The sequence below is a fragment of the Oryzias latipes genome, chromosome 14, assembly GCF_002234675.1.
Source record: "Oryzias latipes chromosome 14, ASM223467v1".
NCBI classification, from domain to species: domain Eukaryota; kingdom Metazoa; phylum Chordata; class Actinopteri; order Beloniformes; family Adrianichthyidae; genus Oryzias; species Oryzias latipes.
Window position 1 is genome coordinate 12380600 of NC_019872.2, and position 19018 is coordinate 12399617.

The 19018-nt window shown below is 38.3% G+C and overlaps 1 protein-coding gene across 1 annotated transcript; it reads left to right on the forward strand.

Annotated features, from left to right (window-relative positions):
- The first annotated feature begins 924 nt into the window (after positions 1 to 924).
- Positions 925 to 8965, forward strand: rexo2 (RNA exonuclease 2). The gene is made up of 7 exons (XM_004076230.4): positions 925 to 1232; positions 2354 to 2437; positions 2512 to 2589; positions 4024 to 4135; positions 4207 to 4315; positions 5019 to 5072; positions 8203 to 8965. The coding sequence occupies exons 1-7, from the start codon at positions 969 to 971 to the stop codon at positions 8324 to 8326; spliced, it is 825 nt and encodes a 274-aa protein (XP_004076278.1). The 5' UTR covers positions 925 to 968; the 3' UTR covers positions 8327 to 8965.
- The last annotated feature ends 10053 nt before the right edge of the window (positions 8966 to 19018 follow it).

The following is a 19018-nucleotide window of genomic DNA, read 5'->3' on the forward strand; positions in this document are numbered from 1 at the left end:
GCTGCCAAAACTGTACAGCTTTTAACACTGGACCTGGAAAAATAAATATTTAAATGCCATATTTACACAACTTTGATAGAAATCATATGAATCCAATGAGGAAAACTATTTTCCAAAAGCAGACAGAACAAGGTTAGAAGCAAACATGAGAAGTGAAAGAAACGAAATATTACTTTGACAGAGAGAAACATCATTTTGGGGAAGAGTCAACAAAGAAAAAGTGAAGATTAAGCCTTGACGAAAGAGAAATCAAATCGTGTCATAGAAAAATGCATGAATAGATGGACTTTATGAAGTCACAGGTAAACACATTGAAAAGCAGTTCCGTCACATAATTATTTGATTTATCAGAAATAAAAAAAAAACTAAAAAATAAAACGTGGATCTCATAAATATGAAAAGAAATGTTAATTTCGTGTTTTTAGTTAAAGCATAATGCACGTATTATGTATTTTATCTATTAGTTATTATTTTTAGTCATAGGTTTTTGGGTTGATGAACCACTTCTAATTGCATTGTACCTGTGCCACTGACTAAAAAAAAGATCTATTCTATTCTATTCTTTATCATACCATTGATGCCTACTGATGCAAATATGTATCAAACCACTTCTGCTCCAAAATTAACTTAGTTAGACAACTAATTTAAAGTATAAACATCTGTGATTTTTCATAGTTGGAAATAAATTCAGATGTCAAGGAGTTAACCTTCCACACACCCACAACAGACTTCACTCTTATTCAAATTTCATCCCTAAAAAAAACGAAAAAGCGTTGGAGTAGGCTGACGAGCATAGTCAATGAGAGAGCATTACTGTATTTTCATCCTAGAAAGTACCGTAAAATGACTGTTTTCCATGTGGACACATGCGGTTTGTTTCCAGCAGGTGGCGCGAAAGCGCCCCAAACAGTGAACGCCTGCTCCCATTGAACAAGCGAAAGAGACGGAAGCGGAAGTGTGCATGCAGCATGACGGCGTGTTGGCGTGGTCCATCACGTTTCGTCTTTGCTTCTCTTGGGTCTGGATGCTTTAGAAAATTCCCCGTGGCTCTTCTTGCACGCGGACATTCACGCGGTGTCAAAGTTCTCCTCGGCAACCAGTTTAAACAGGACGTTTGTCCGCGTTCCGCGGCCTTGAGTTTAGTCTCCAGGTTAAGTTTTGTTTCGGACTCCGGCGGAGTCGACATGTCATCGTCGGAGATGTCCCACAGAATGGTGTGGGTTGACCTGGAGGCAAGTCGCATGGAGAAACTTGCTGCAGCTGTTTCTCATGTTGTACCGTTAGGGGACGTTGGAATGTCCCTTAGTCAGTCGGTGGGATGATGGGGTTTCACAATAAATGATGATAACTCTCACAGCTATTCAAAAATATTAGTTGAACTCCAAATTCTAACTTAATATTACAAAACACATTTGTTTGTACTAGACTAGAGGCCTGCTAAAAATGTTTCATCCTAAAACTTTCTCAAATAGAGTAACGTTGGAAACTTTAAACTGATGCTGCTAGCTTAGCCGGGATGCTTATTTTGATTTATTTTAATAAGTCAACTTCTTAGCTTCGTGTTTGTGGTGTTAAGATTGTTGGGTTTTATTTGCTAGACCGTTTTTTTTTTGTTTTGTTTTTACTAGACCTGAAAACGCTTTTATTTGTGTGAAAATTGTCAATTTAAAAAATGTAAAAACTTGTTTTGGCTGAAGCATCAGAGAAAAATACAGTAGTGGCTTTGGTTTACTGTTGTGTCTGTTTGGGTAATTATTTCAAACGTATTTTCTTTACCTTAAAGGAAGAGAAGAAGTCTTTGAAATCTGTGTTAAATTTAGTCGTTTTCATATTTTACTTGCATAATAGGATGCACCTTCAAAGAATAATAGTTTTCGAAGCGGTTAGTTGTGACAAGAACATTCATTCCTCTTTGACTTGCTGCACAGATTTAATGGCCCTACTGCAAGTAGAAACACTAAGTTTCATCAAGTGAAAAGAAGTGAGACATTCCAGAAAGATCCACTTTGACATTTTAGCTTTAAAGAGATGAGCAGCAGACGTCCTGGCTCCAGACTCCTGTAGTCAGCTTTGCTGTCAGAAGCAAAGAGGACTTTGCAGTGGATGATAGTGGGACTCCGCTCTAATGCTTTTAAATCAATGTCATTAAACATAAGATATTTATTTTATACCCATTTATTTTATTTCTTTTATGGATGTATATATGTCCTGGATGAACATTATTTGTTTTGTGGCATCACAATGCTGCCCCCACCCCCCGTGTTGGATTTGTCTGGACCTAAAATGTGTTGAATGAAAGCAAAATTTAGTGCAGTCTTTTTATTATCATTGATCTTTGTGTGTGTCTTTAAAGATGACTGGTCTTGATATTGAAAAGGACCAAATCATCGAAATGGCGTGCATCATCACAGACTCTGACCTGAACATTTTGGTGGAGGTAATGCTGATCAACAGGAGTGATGCGTCAGCTGTTGCCGTCTTTGAAGAAATTCTTTTTCTGTCTCTGGAAAGGGGCCCAACCTGATCATTAAGCAACCAGATAAACTCCTGGATGAGATGTCAGATTGGTGCAAGGAGCATCATGGGAAGGTAAGCCACTGTTGTTGGAACAAAAGCAATCAATATTGTGTTTTTGGTATTTCTAACATGTTCTTATAGCATTTTCTCATGAGTTAGAACATATACAAAGAAAATTAAGTTTCAAATTGCATTTCAAAATATTTCTTTATTCAAATTGTTGTTAATCAGGAGCAGGAAAAAAATGCAGTTTGGAAAAGCTTGTAGATGTGATGTAGGTACTAGAATGGGCGGGCCACAAGCTCCCTGCTCTGCTCGATTCTGATGCATCCACTTACAGACAAATACATCTGTGTGCGTCTTTGTTTTCCTCGTCTGAGCTGGCATCCGGCTTAAAGCTTTATGGCTGGAAAGCTCCAATATTTCTCGCCATTTTTGTTGCACCGCAAACGTTAGCTTGGGGGTTTGAGGTAAGGATTGGCGATATATCAGTGCCAGTAATTTATCAGGCAACATTTGCCAAACATGAGTTTATCAGTCTGATTTGGAAAAGAAAACAAAATACAGATTTTTCTGACTGTTAGATACACTTGATTTTATAAAACTACTTGTTCCTAAAAGATTGGGAAGCTTATGTTTAGAGTCATAGTGAGTACTTGTTCTGATATTTCATTATCGATAGGGATATACGTCATTCCTAATAGATCCCTGGCAGAGGGGTGCTTTAGATTAATAAATGGTCTGAATGTTCAGATATATTTTTAAAATTTTAAAGTAATACTTGTTACTTTGAGATCCCTTGCTATATCTTTAAAAGGTCAGGTACAATGTGATTGTTCAGTAAAAGAAAAGTTCTAATAAAGTAACAAAAAGGAAATCTAAACTTTGTGTTACTGTCGACACGCAAGTATCGAAATCTGCAAATATCAGCTATCAGCCAGAGTTTCAGGGGAAGTATCTGTTATCCGTATCTGCCGGATAAAAGGATATCGGCTCATCACTAGTTTAAGGGACAGTAAGCTAGCGGGAGAGCGTGTAAACAGATGGGTGACAGGAAGTGAGGGTGGGCTTACTGCTTGGCAACAGAGATGAAATTCTAATAAACTACTGCTGCTCTCCAGAAATGATGTCCTAGAAAAAGACTCAAGCTTTTTGGTTTTGGCTTAAAATGGCATAATGATAATTAAGACCACTTGAGCGCTTTTATAATAGACGAGAAGCTGATCGGAGTGGGTCTCTTAGGAGTTTTTGCACTGGTCTGTCTCTGCTACGACTCCAATTCAAATGTCCGGGGTTGACAGCTGATTCAGCAGAGAACAGTTCAGCATGCACCTCAGATGTGGAAGTCCTACTCCAAAGAAAACCTAAAACTTACCTTTTCCAAACAAATGCTTTTCATTTCTGACAGGCCATCACACATCTGTGTACAAACATTACCAGATCCCATCCTGTGCAATATTTATGAAAGTTGGACAATGGTTGTTTCATTGTTTTCTGTTGTCTTAGTCAGGGCTGACCCAGGCTGTGCGAGAGAGTAAAATCAGCCTTCAGCAAGCGGAATACGAGTTCCTGTCCTTCATCCGACAGCACACCCCACCCGGACAGTGTCCCCTTGCGGGTGAGTTTTGCTGAAGTCTGAAACGAGCTGCTCATCTTTACGGTGGTGTCTCACAATCGGCTGTTTTCCAGGGAACTCCGTTCATGCAGACAAGAAGTTCCTGGAGAAGTACATGCCTCAGTTAATGCACCACCTTCACTACAGAATAATTGATGTGAGCACCATCAAGGAGCTCTGCAGGCGAGTATTTGTGTGACTGCAGATCTGATTCACAACGATTTGAAGAAAGAAAAACTCAAACGCAATTTTAAGCTTCAGTTTCTCAATCATCAGAAAATGCGTTAAAAGACCCACTCCAACCATATTTTGTTCTATTGTATCGTTCCCCGTGGTCTTTTAGTTACAATTGTGCGGTTTTTCATAAAGCGGCTCATTTTTTAATCCATGTTTTCTGCATGTCGGCAGGAGCTAATTAGACTTTTGCTTTTGGGTTGAGGGTGGGACTGTTGGCGAGGAAGTTAGCCTCGCTAATTTCGTAACGCCTTTGTTTTTTCTCTCAAGGTAATATTAGTCTTGCAAAAAAACGGCAGGTGTCCAGCCACACAGTTTAGAGCCAGACTGCAGCTCAGACAAGGAAATTAAAACGTAAACGGATCTGTTTGTCTGCAAGTGGATGATTGAGAATCGGAGCGGAGAAAGCCAGACTTTTGCCCGTCCACGGCAGGAGCTGCGTCAGACGTCTTCATCTGCTCCCCATCCAATTCAATTTGAATAAAGAAATTCTCAGAATGATCAGAAACGCATTTTAATCTTAAATTCTTTTAGACATCCTCACTGTTAAAGCTCTGCACTTCAGTAAAATAAATGTTTCCTTTAACATAGTATGAGAGGAAAATAGAAGGGGAAGTTAAAGTTCATTCATTTGTTCTGCAAACATTTTTAGACGGTGGTTTCCAGAAGAATACAAAATGGTGCCTTATAAGAAAGCCTCCCACAGGTAAGTGAGAACAAACACACTACAAACTGATTTAGTTCCATTCAAAGGAAAAAATATGTAAAGCTGGGACCTCTGGGAGAGAGGAAAAAAATAAAAAAGATTTCTTTTATGATAGTTTAGGCTCACGTGAACTAATGAAATGTACAACGACACCTTAATGTTCCCGTGTCTGCAGAAATGACCAATGCGTGGCGTTTGGAATGTATCACTTCTTTTTCTTTTCCTATGAAGTTTGGACACATTCTGACTAAAATGTCCTGTTTCAGTCATTAGTTGAAACAGTGGATTAGGGCAGAAAAAGACACCTGGTACTTTAGGAAGGTCTGGATTTGTCTACCTTTATTATCAAGGAAAATGTGGAGTTTTGGGATTGATTCTTTTCAAGCAGCAAAGGATGATGCGCAGTGATTTACAGCAGAAAGGAGGCTTCTTCTGATGTTCATGTAACCTCATATGAACTGCTCTCAATTTATACATCTATTGTAAATCAGTTATACATGTATACATATATTTGTATCAGATATAGTCCAGTCAATGGCTAATTACTCAGCAGTAATTTGGTCCACTTCCTGCCAGTCACTGGGATTTGCTTTAGAGAAACTGCAGCTACATTACAGGTGCAGTATAAACACAAAGTGGGCGGATCTTCCATAGAAATGTGAAATCAGGAGACGCACCATCCCACCCTCCCGAGTGCTATCTTCCAATGTTCATGCATAGCACTTTCTTATGGCGTCTACACTGCAGCCATTGATGGTTCATGAAAGCGGGACCGAGTGAGTGTGATGTCAGCCAAAGGAAATTTTATCAAAGCTAAATCCATTCAGGTGGCATCTTTTCACAATGCGGACGCCAGATGACGTCAATAAGCAGTGACTGGTTCCAGTTGCTCCGAGTCATCATTTCTATGTCAACCACTCTCGCCCATCAGGAGGGATCTTGTTAGAAGGCCACACCCCTACCGTCTGAAATTGAACTCTGGAGAATCTGTCAAATGTTTTGAAGGTTCGACGTGAGACCGCTTGCTTTTATTGAGGCGCCTGATTGGACAGTTTATAACTTAAATAACTTGGACTTCAGACAGAATATTTTAAAAATTAGGATTAATGAGAACAAGTAAAAAAAGAAAAGGTATCCTAGCAAGAATGGTTATTCGGACAAATAGAATGACTGAGTAATTACTGTTAATTTCTCTATAGAAGTCTGGGATTTCTGTTTCTTGGAACCAGCAGGTACTTCCTGTTTGGAACGCGAGGGGGGAGGGGTCACTCAGTCTAGTTCTCATATACAATGATTGCAGCTGATGGAAGAACTTCCCCCTTTCATATTCATGACAGCTGCAGAATTACTAGTTCTTGTGAAGTACAAAGGTAAACATGAGCACCCCAATCCCATCCTTATTACTTGAGGTGAGGAGTTTTATTGGAACATTGTGGTGTTCTTCTATTATTCAATTCTGAACATGGAGCTGTGTTTCCTCTTTTATATTGACGTTCTGCCTTCCTCAGAAATGTGGTCTGCTTATATGCTCTATTTTAAGCCGTTTTTTTTAGCCGGCACATAGATGACCTCACTTTCTAAACCAGAATTATCTGCTGCAATGAGGAAAGACTCTGACACATCCACAAGAAATTATTACCTCACCTTTCAGTTAGTTTTTCTTTTTCTGTTTGTTTGCTTCTCATTTCCCCCAAAACATTTCCACATGAGTTCAAGCTGTCCTAAACAATGACATGTTTTATTCCTGTCAGTCTTCCAAATCCAGTCATGCGTGTTGCTACTTGATCTACTCTGTCACAAGCGTGAACGTGAGATTTCAGGACTTTGTCGTTTAAATTCAGTCTAGCATTTCACAGTCTGTCTGACCTCATGCTGAACCTGCAGATCTGATCAGTCTGAGAGACTTGCAGCTCTCCTAAATATTTCAACCTGTGAAAACTTTTTGTCACCTTTAGACATTTTGGTGGACAGAAACAGGGGTTTCGTTAAAACCCCACTCTGTGTTTGGTGTTTTGAACATCTTCATGCAGTATTTTTCTGACATGTATAAAGAAAATTATACTCCAAACTGTATTTGTATTTCTTTACTCGAGTTTTTGTGAATCAGGAGTAGACAAAAAATAGCTCCAAATGTTATAGGTCAGGGGTGTGAGGAACTGTAAGCTAGTGGGACAGCATGTAAACGGGGAGCGCTGTTATGTAGAAAACACCGTTTTTTAAATTAGACTAAAATAGGCATAATCATAGGTAAAAGGCCACTGGGAACGCTTTGAAAATAGATGAAAAGATGATCGGATTGGGACTATAAAGATGTCAGTCTGAAACCATGTCTTAACTGTCTGTTGTAAACATTTACATAGAGATAGATAAACAGTAATTATTAAGTAAAACAGCCACATTGATTAAAGTTGATTCTTCCCACCTCAACAACTCTAATAATTTATCTTTAGCGTTAATACATTCAAAAGAGTAGTGATGATTTGCTTCCATTTGAGACGACCCTCCAGTGGCCAAATGAGGAATTGCAAAACCTTGAACCTCAGTTTCCTTTAAATTAAAGAAATAAAGAAGCTTTGTAAAAGTGCGCCAGAAGGAAGCTGGCTAAATTTGATGCCTTTCCAAAACCCTCCATTTTGGAGCATTCTCACATTGGTAGCTTTGATTCCCATCATGGTTTGTGTGAAAGGTCTTCTTCATTTGGACCGGACGCTGCTATGGACCAATCAAAGAATCGATCTGTATTGGCATTTATAGATCACAAAGTTGCTTTTATATCAACAAACATTACAAAGTGAAGGAGTATAAGTAGCCAAAATTACTTATAGCTGTGGGAAACAAAAATAAAATCCTCCCACAGTTCAAAACTAAGGCTAATGAAAAGATTGAAAAATAGGTAAGCAGATGAACGTCGTAGAGAACAGTTACGGGTTCTAAAAATCAGAAGATTTAAGGAATGTCTGTTTTTGTCCCCCTGATCAGCCAATACTGCCCCAACTGGAACTGCATTTCCCCCCCCCCCCAGGCAATTCAGTTTTTTATGTATTCTTTATGTATTCTCAGGTTGTATTTTACGGCAGACTTTATTCATGGGATCTTTAAGTAAAAAGATTTTGCTTTTCTTTCCCTCCAGAGCTTTAGACGACATCCAGGAGAGCATTAAGGAGCTCAAGTTCTACAGAGCCAACATCTTTAAAGATTCAACCGAGGAGAAAAAATGCAAAGTAGTTGAAAATGGAGAGAACAACAAGCCCTAACACAACAAAGGAAAAAATATTTGCATTTAGCTCTCCGGAAACCTCAGCTAGAGTTTAAATGTCAAAGGTTTAATCACACAAAGATTCTTCAAAAACTTCATTAAGGCTAAATTTATTTTAGAATAAAGGATTGAACTTTACATTTTCCTGTGTCCAGTTCTGTTGATTTGAATGGTAAATGTTTTAATATTTATACATGGGACTTTTTTTTTTCCTTCAACATCTGTGGATGCTCCATTCATGAAAATGCTGGTGTAACTCTGACTTGCAGTATTCAACATTTCAACAGACCTGCAGCAGTTTCAAACAAATGCCTCCTGTGTCCACATTAAGGCTGATAATTGTAAAGATGTGAAACATGTTTCCCCTTTTTTGTTTCTATGCTTTATAATGGACATTGCTTTATTTAAAAATAAGAAAATGTTTGTATATTTTTGCTCTAACCTGAGTAGTTGCAACCTGTAGATGTTTTTGAATTATCTGGATTTCCAAAACATTTGGTTGTGGTTTGAATATTGTTCTTATTGTCGTGGAAATGATTCAAGACACCGCTACAGAAAGTTGTGACGAAAAGCTTTGGTTTGTTTATGTTGTATATTCCTTTCAAAGTTTAATAAAGCTAAGTTTGAATAAACTGAAGACGCTGCTATGATTATGAAGGGAACAAATGGGACTTACCAAAAAACGGAAGGTAGCAGGAAAAGAGAGGGTTTCAATTTGAAATAAAAAATTTTTTATAACGTTTCGCCTCTTACCCAGAAGTTTTTTGCGATTCTGATAAATAGAATTGGACAAAGATGGTTAGTTATATATTTTTTTACTCTAAGTGTTAATTTATATTTCCTTAGGTGTGAATAAAAACCAGCCTTCCAACATTTTTCTATAAAAAGTCTGACTTTTCTTCATCAATATGTCTTAACTTGAATCCAGCCTTATGGCACAGAAAGGTGAATCTCTAGTAAAGGAGGCCACAAGGACGATGACTCAAAAGAAGCTTGTGATGCATCCACAAGGAGGCCGTACATTAATTTAACCCTGGAGAACCTACACACTGCTGTTTTTTATTTCATTTATTTACTTTCTAGTTTTTTGTTTTTTTCGCTGCTGTTAAGTGCTGCTCAAAATGTAGAAACGCACACAAAAATGAGTCACATTAACTTCAAAAGCTCAGAAAAACTGTTCTTGGGTTCTCCAGGGTTCTAACTGAACAGTGCAGGTTTCTTTTAGCATTTTATTGAACAATTTGGAAGTCAAAACGTCTTTATACACCAGTTTTTTTAAATATTTGATTGTTCTACCTCAGCCCCAATTTATTTCAACACAGACGGCTTCTCAGTTCACCTTCCTGTCACCTCTCAAGGTTTTTTTTAAACCTTCAAAGCATTCTTTCGGAAAAAAAAAAAAAAAAAAACCCACACACATTCTATTGAATTCAAAGCATTTTGCAGTTACTTGAATTAGTGGCACTTCTGCAGAAAGTCTAGGTATAAAAATATCTCACTGGGCTACTTGTGCATAGAAATGTGACCTTTTAAATATAGGCTGCTCATGTTGATGTTAGACACAGTTGTGTTTCTTTACTGGTGTCCCGCATCGATCTTCTTTTGTTCTACTGTAGAAGTGTTCTCAGTGGTCTTTTAATTTTGAGTATACAGTTTTTTTGTGCCAAAATACAAAAAAAAAAGTAATTTTCTTGGACATTGTTTCTGCAGAGTGGCAGAAGTTCTTTAGAAATATCTCTTTAAGTTGTGGACTGTTGGCACGAAGCAACCTCACCCTTTTGCCCTCCTGAGAGCTCTCTGAATAAAACGTTCTCCCGCTATTTTACAGCCCCTCACTTCCCCAACCTAACATTACCGGCACAGGAAAAATGGCGAAAGCGGCAGTGTTTCATGTTTAACGCAAGCAGATTTGTGAAATATTCCAGGCACATGGATAATGATAACCCTGACAATAAACCAGCCGTCCTGCATCTTTCATACTTTTCAAAGCTGACCAATCAGAAGAGACTGTCAGCGGTGGTTAACCATCAACTGAAACGTCTTGTTACTGATGCTGTTGAGATGCAGGAGGAACAATCAAGGATAGCCCTAAAGCTTACATGAGCTTTCTGAAAAATTAAAGTTCATGTAATGAGTATATTAATGTTTACTCTCAGACAAAACCTTCATTTAGTGCAAAGTTAAGGCAAAGCATTTTAAAGTTCACTTCCTGTGAGTCATGGCAGTAATAAAAAAACAAAGTTAGAATGTTAAGTTCCTTTGTTTTGTTTTTGAGAATGTAGGCCTGTACTTAAAATTAAATAATGCCCATGGACTAAATACCTATATCTACCTATATCAAAAATGGGTGATGCAGAAGTACATCTGAGTCAAATGCTTCATAAAAAAAACTGTCTCATCTGGGGCGCCATCATGACCAGAGCAGGAGCTTAAACCCCCTTGATGCCTGAATTTATTTAACACCTGCTATGAAAAAAATCCCCTTGTCTTTTTGCTTTCAAGTAGACACTAAATTTAGTTTTGATGCATATTTGCATCAACAGGCATCCATTCCTCTTTCGTTCTTAAATCTTTCAATCACATTTTCAAAATCTCTTCTCATTGAATTTTCATTGGATTGGGTCTTTAATCAGACTGTCAAAACTTTCCTGAAGGCCACACTTTTTCTTCTCTTCTACGCACGTCAGTTAATTTCAATTAAAATCTATATTTTCAATCAGATCCAGTAACTTCAGTGCTGTTTCCATCCTGATCATGGAACAGTGAACCAGCTTTACCCTGTCTTTAGGGTGCTGGAGGGTTCGTGGGAGTTCGCTCATCCAGTTCACATGTGTTTTGTGGATTTGGAGAAGGTGGTCGACCGCGTCCCCTGTGGTGTCCTGTGGAGGGTGTTCTGGGAGTATGGGGCCCGGGGAGCCTTACTGAGGGCTATCCGGTCTCTGAATGACCAGAGCAGGAGCTTGGTTCGCATAGGTGGCAGTAAGTCAGACCTGTTCCCGGTGCATGTTGGACTCTGCTAGGGCTGCGCTCTTTATGAACAGAATTTCTATGTGCAGTCAGGGCCCAGAGGGGGTCTTGTTTGGGGACCACAGGATTTCCTCTCTGCTTTTTGCAGATAATGTTGTCTTATTTGCTTTATCGAACCAGGACTTCCAGTGTGCATTGGGGCGGCCTGGAGCCGAGTGTGAAGCGGCTGGGATGAGGGTCAGCACCGCCAAGTCTGAGGCTATGGTTCTCGACCGGAGAAAGGTAGTTTGCCCTCTATGGGTGGGTGGAGTGCTCCTGCCCCAGGTGGAAGAGTTGAAATATCTTGGGATTTTTTTCACGAGTGACGGAAGACCAAACCAGGAGATTGTCAGGCGGATTGGCGCAGCGTCCGCTGTAATGTGGTAAAGTCAGAGCTGAGCCAGAAAGCAAACCACTCAATTTACCGCTCGATCTTCGTTCCAAATACTCACTATGGTCATAACCGAATGAACGAGGTCCAGAAAACAAGTGGCTGACGTGAACTCCCTCCATAGGGTGGCTGGGTGCTCCCTTAGAGATAGTGTCACATGTCGGTCACCTGAGAGAGCTCGGAGTAGAACCGCTGCTCCTCCAAATTAAGAGGGGCCAATTATGGTGGCTCAGGCATCTGATCCGGATGCCACCTGGACGCCTCCCAAGGGAGGTGATTCGGCATGTCCCACTGAGCCAGGATGCACTGGAGAGACTGTTTCTCAGCTGGCCTGGGAACGCCTCGGGGTCCCCCCAGAGGAGCTGGAGAAGGTGGCCAGGGAGAGGAAAGTCTGAGCATCTTTGCTTAGGCTGCTGCCCCCCGTTACCCGGTCCTGGATGAGCGGATGGATGGATGGATGGATGGACGGACGGATGGATGGATGGATGGATGGATGGATGGATGGATGGATGGATGGATGGATGGATGGATGGATGGATGGATGGATGGATGGATGGATGGATGGATGGATGGATGAGTGGATGGATGGATGGATGGATGGATGGATGGATGGATGGATGGTTGGATGGATGGAGGGAGGGGTGGGTGGATGGATGGATGAGTGGATGGAAATTTCCCTCCGAAAGCAAAAGGCACAAATTACAATTTTTTTTTGCAGATTCAAGATGCAACCTTTTTTAAACATCTCCACGTTCTGCCCTGAAGCTGGTCTTCTTGAGACTTTTATATTTGATAAGCTTGTGGCTCAGTGAACCTATAATCACTAAAACTATGCTTCTGTTATGTCTAGACAGCTATCAGCACATCAGTAACACACAGCACCTTTTTCCTCTCTGCTCCTTTTACTCTTGATGGAGTTTTTCCATCATTACAGACACTCCAACTTTTCATATTTCCACCACAGACAGAGATAAGTACTGTTATTCTCCTCTGATGACATGTCTATCAGCTGGACTCAAACTTCAATTTCCACTGCAGTGTTTCGAGCTTTGAAGCCAAGTTGAAACTTTGTGAATAAACCTAAATAAGTGAAATATGGACAACTGTCCTTTTGCACACATATGGTTTGCTGAATGGCTGCAAAGTGCAAACATCACACTACGTTAAAACACTCACCCTGTTGTGGTCTTTCAACTGTCATGAGCATTCGGGCAGTGGTTTGCCGGTGGATTATCTTGCATGCAACGATGTTTCTTCAACTTTTTATTTTTTTTGGTTTTTGTCTCATATTTAGGTTAAAAAAATGCACTACACTTGATTAAAAGTAGAATAATTCAAATGTTTTCTTGTTGTTCAATACCTTATTTAGAGTTATGCAACAAAAAATTTCAAGTGATGAACTATCAGCATCAGAAAAGCCTCCACAGTGAGTTTTACATGCTTACTTTGTGCAAAGTCTGTGGGGTATTTATTATTAGCGTGTGGCCTAATATACACTGTCGATATCTTGTGCTAACTCAGCTGCTGTAGATTTCTGTCACCCTGTGAGGACACAGGAGGAGGAACTTAAGAGATGGTGAAAGCTAAGAGGAAATTAGCAACACTCACTAAAGACGAGCCATTCGCACATATGTTCATCAGTTGTACAAAGGGTACAGACCACACAGAAGTTATGTGTGAAATGTGTTGAAAAGCACACTTTTTTCAACACACACTTGTCTGGAGTTTGTTCTCACATTAACTAGCAGTTTCTGTGTCAAGATAACAAATGAAAATAAGTCCACAAGTTAATAAGACATAAAATAGCAAGATAGAACACCAAATCACATCACAAGATTTTGTAATGAGATCCAGTGAATAAGAAGTGAAAAACGTCTAGATCAACCAGTTGCTCTGAAGAACCAGAATCCAACAGGACCTAGATGATTCTCTATAGTCAAGGTCTCATATGAGCATCCAGAAATATAGACACATTCATATAAAGATAGGATGGAAAAGCAGGGCAAAAATTTAGTATTGTTTATATAACTATATGCTAACCTATGTGAAGAAGAAGCAGGTGGTATTTCTGCAATTTTCCGCCAGGGACAATAAAGCCAATCTGAATATAGAAAGACAAATGCATGTCTAAAAATATTAAATCTCATAAGCAGCTTCATTTATTCTATATAAAGGAGCATTAAAAAGTGGTAAAATAACATTAAAGGCGGGTTGTTTTATATTGTTTTATTAAAAAAATGACATGTAACTTAGCTGAATTATTTGAGCAATGTAGCAATTGTAGAAATGAAATGATACATTTATTTCACTGCAAAGTCAGATAAATGAATTAATCATCAGATATATGTTATAGAAAACGTTTCATGCTGAGTTTGGAGATGCTTTTCAAAGACCCATATTCTCACTCCACGGCCATCTGTGAAGCACCTATAATCACACAGATGAAGAAGAAAAAACACACTGATCAAATGTTTTTTTTTTTAAATAAGGTAAAAACTAAGTAAAAACTAAAATACACTGAAATGCTACAAAGCTCTATACAAATAAGCACACCACTAATATATAGTAAATGAAATATTTTCTTTTGTCAAGTTTAAATAATATACAAAATATGTGTTAAAATTCATTACAATCTTTCATGATATTAACATAAAATTGAATAAGTATTTGACCAAATTTAAATATTTATAATGGGAGACTGTTCCATTGATGGGGGCCTTAGAAACTTTTTTTTCTCACAATTTATCTTAAGGAATATTTACAACAAATTAACTGTGTCTGAACTTAAGTAAAGCATTGGCACAATTTGAATAAGGAAGAACTGCGTCAAGTCCAGTTGTCACTCCAAACGCCATAATAAATTAGGATTTGATCATGGTTAAAAAGCCTGCCTTTTTTTCTCAGCCAATTACAATCTTTCCGCCTTCAAATTCAGGAATGATCCTTGATCTCCAATCTAGATGGTTCTTCTCCACGCCGTTCTCCACTTGGAACTATGCGTTGACATGCTCAACTATTAACCATCATTAGAATAGAGTCTAGAGTTTTGTCATGCGTCGTCTTTTTTAATCCGACACACAACTCATCATCATCAACTCAAACTGCCAAAGATTGTTGACTTATTTCTGCATCTTTCTGTATCATACATCTTTCCTCATTTTCCTAAGATCTCTATTTATGGACATCCGTTGATCTTTATTTGCATTCTTTTTTTTTGTTTCCTATCCAGCATCTCCATGTTTCTCATTCTTCTACCAAACTATAGCGTCCTCCTGTTTGCACAAAGCCAAACTCCCAATGTTTAAGCTTTGTTTTTAGAAAGTTTATCTGGACCACAGCTATCATCTGCTTTATTTGAGTATTATATTTTCTTATGGAAGCTATCTTTTTCCAGAGCCATCCTTTCTAAGCCCTGCAGCAATGCTGCCTTCACCACTTTTTAAAATATTCTCATTAATTCTCTTTCATATCATTTCTTGTGACACCTCTCTGCACTGAATCGCCTTTTCAGCACGGTTTCCCACTCTGACAGTGAACACATGCGGGGTCTTCCTTTCTCCTCTTTTGCAGCCCCACAGCCCCCGTGTTTTCTCTCCTGCTGTGACTCACATCCATCTCACTCCTTTCCAGACCCTGTCTCCACCTCTCAAGGGTTTTTTAAGAAGGGATTTCTGCCACAGCGTGGATATGTTAGATTAGTCCCGTCTTACATTATGTGACATTTTATCAAACATTAATTTAGAAGAAATCTCAATTTAGAACTAACGTTAATAAGACATGTGTTTCTCTTTTTTGACATATTACATTTTTTCTACAGTAAAAATGTAATATTTCCAAAAATGAACAAAATTGTTGGTTGTTATTTCCATATTTCATAGTTTTTCTTATGTGTTTAATATAAGAAATCCACATTTGTTGGTGTATCTTTTCTTTTTTATTGCTTTGTTGCAATTAAACAATAACTAATAAATACACAGAAATGAAAACTATCAAACAACTATTTCAAAGGACAAGGACCTTGAAAAACAATGTCTGCAGACATTACAGCACAGAGAACTCATTAACGCTGCTAAAGCCAAAAGGACGGCTGTCAATCAGGCAGCAGAAGAAGGAATATTGACCTTTATATTTCACAGTATTACCATATGATTATAATAATAAAATTACTTAATCAATTATTGAAGATGGTTAAAGTGATTGATCTCTCATCATATCACTTCCATTGGTTTCCCAAAAAATTATTTACATTCATAATTTTTTTTAATGAAAGATAGTCTTCACATATTTTTGGATTGTTGATGTTTGATCTGCATGTGCTATGATGAATTCTGAAAAGGTGTCCATTTGACATAATTATTAAGTATTTCATTTTGTCATGTGATTTATTGATACTTAAGGATTTCTAATGACCTGAGTTTGTGTTGGTAAGGTATGAATACCTAATTAGAAGTTATGAACCGGAAAATGATGATTCATGCCAATGAAATGGAGCGGTAGAACAAGATTAGGATAATATAAATTCGCTTCCTTCCACTCGCTTTCAAGCAATCTATGATTTAATGACTAATCATCCTATGTTTGATACATCTTTGTATTTATGTAAAACAGCATTATTCTTGCTTTGATTGCTTGAAATAAACCATTTCCGGATCCAAATTTCATTAGACCTCTCACAGAATATATATGTTAAAATAAATGAAGATGATTTTGCCTGTGATTGGTTGTGCATACTGTATAACACAATGAACATGTTTAAGACTAAGAAAGAAGACTAAAAATGATGATAACCCGGCCATTAAGGATTGGACCCTTTTCAAGTTTTTATGGGCTGCACGGTGGCGTAGTGGTTAGCGCTCTTGCCTCACAGCAAGAGTTCAAATCCCGACTGGGACCTTTCTATGTGCAGCTTGCATATTCTACCCATGCATGTGTGGGTTGTCTCCCAAATTCCAAAAAATAGCCCACCGACGGTTAACTGGTTACTCCAAAAGTAAGTGGGAGTAAGTGTGTGCCCTGAGACAGACTGGCGACCTGTCCAGGGTGTACTCCACCTTTGACTGACAGCAATTTGGGACAGGTTCTGGTTTTGTGTTTCAACCATGTTCTGTTTCCTCCTATCACTGACACCTGTTTGGTTAGAAATTATTTCGCTGGTTGTGTTGATGACCCTCAGTTTTTGCTTTTCAGTTTGGATTATTTAGATCTTCTGTCATCACCTCATCTCCTCTGTTCATAGTTTGATGTCGTTTTTCAGTTTAGTTATTTATGGCACAATTATCCCCTAAAGTTTTACTTCTGCCACTAAGCCCACTCCTCTGCAAATTGAGTGCAAACCTGCCAATCTGTGACCTGGCATTCAGCTCCAGAAAAATTTCTGGTATGAATCAGAATGAGGTTGAGAATAATTTTATTGTCATTACAACATGAAATTGTAACAAGATTAGAGCAGCTCAAGACTGGTAGGAACAACAAGGAAACGAAAAGACAGTGAGAAAAATGATAAGTAATCACTGTGCAAAGATGCAAAATATAAACAAAAATAGAAGCACAACTATCTAAACTAAATGAGATCAGCATGACTATACTTGAAACCAAGAAAGCACCACAAAACAAAGAAAACAGATCTTAAGTGGTAAAGAATGTGTGCTGTCTCTCTTTCCTTTCTTAACCTTGATTTAATAGGTTTCTTTGGATCTCGTTTTGTAACTTTAATGGTGATTTGTGCTCGGCTCATAAGCTGATGGAGTTTTAACTCCACAGATATGGACAGAAACTTCACAAAAATACAAACGGTTTTGGCAACTTTAAAAGTAAAGCATAGAGAGAAAAAAAAGAGGTATTAAAAGCAGCTTCATATTTGTTGGTTCTTCCATAATATTTTACTGGCCGACTATTTCTACAGATCTCAGGGTCTTGCTGGGGTTGTGTGCCATTAGCAGATCTGACTAGTATTTGGGTCCCAGACCCCTAAATGATTTATACCCCAGCAGCAGCACTTTAAAATCAATTCTATATTTAACTGGATGCCAGTGTAAAGACTTGGGAACAGAAGTGATGTAACCAATGAAGTGTTCTACAGCATGAAAGTTTTTGAACCCTGAGATACTGCATGCTACACTCTTGCATGTTGTACAATATTAATACACCAGCAAAATGCCTCTGCTTAGCTAGTCAGCTTCTATCGCCTAACAAAGTTTAATGTCTGACGTTTTCAGCTGCCTGTGGAGCCAACTGTGTGAACAAGCATGCAGCTGAGCCCTGGTTACAGAGGAACTGCCCTACAGACCAAACATCTGAGTTCTCCTAGCACACAGAGTAGAAGAGCCAGGGGTATGGAACGGGCTTTGAAATGTTCCAAACATTTTGCCCTGATAACACAAAAATATAAATAAAATCAGAAATTTGTGGAGGAAAAGTGGCTTCAGAAACAACTGGAAGGCTACCTCACATTTTAGAAGAGGAAGAGGACGTGATGCAAATTTGACGCAAACTCACAGTTCCTTAAATTACCACCGGGGGTCGGTTTCCAAATTGAGCAGAATCCCATTGATTCCAATATTCAAATCAAATCAAAATCAAAGTTTATTTGTATAGCACTTTTCCAACACAAAGTACTCAAAGTGCTTTACATGATGAAATTTAAAAAAAAAGGAAAAACAAACAAGTCATAAGTAATTAATAAACCGGCACAATGCCACCCCCCCCCCCACACACACACACACACACACACATGTACTCACTCGCTGTGATAAAAGGACGATAGGATGCAATGTAGAAACCTGGCTTTGTACTGAGGTTGGGGAAAAAGATGTTTTGGGGACATGTCCACATCCGTGAAACCCCACCCAGGTTCACAGAGTCCACTACCACGGGACCCCCCAGATCCAGACATGGAGCCGGACCTGAGAGATCCCATCGCAGCGACCCTGCTCACTAGGAAGGTCCATCACAGATATGGAGGATCCCTCTGAGGAAAACTGGAATTGCAGCTAAAATGTAAAAGGAGTAAAATAAAAGCTAAAATAAATTAAAAAAGAAAGAAAAGGGTACATAAATAAACCTTAGAAGACATATAAAATGGTAAAAGTGACTAAATACATTGAGATGAATAAATAGATTGATAAAAAAAACAATTATATATATATATATATATATATATATATATATATATATACATAAAATAAAAAATAGTTATATAAACATACACATTATATCAAATTGATAAAAATAAAAATATCGAATAAATTACTAAAAAATAAATAAATAAATAACTTCAATTAAAAGCAAGATTAA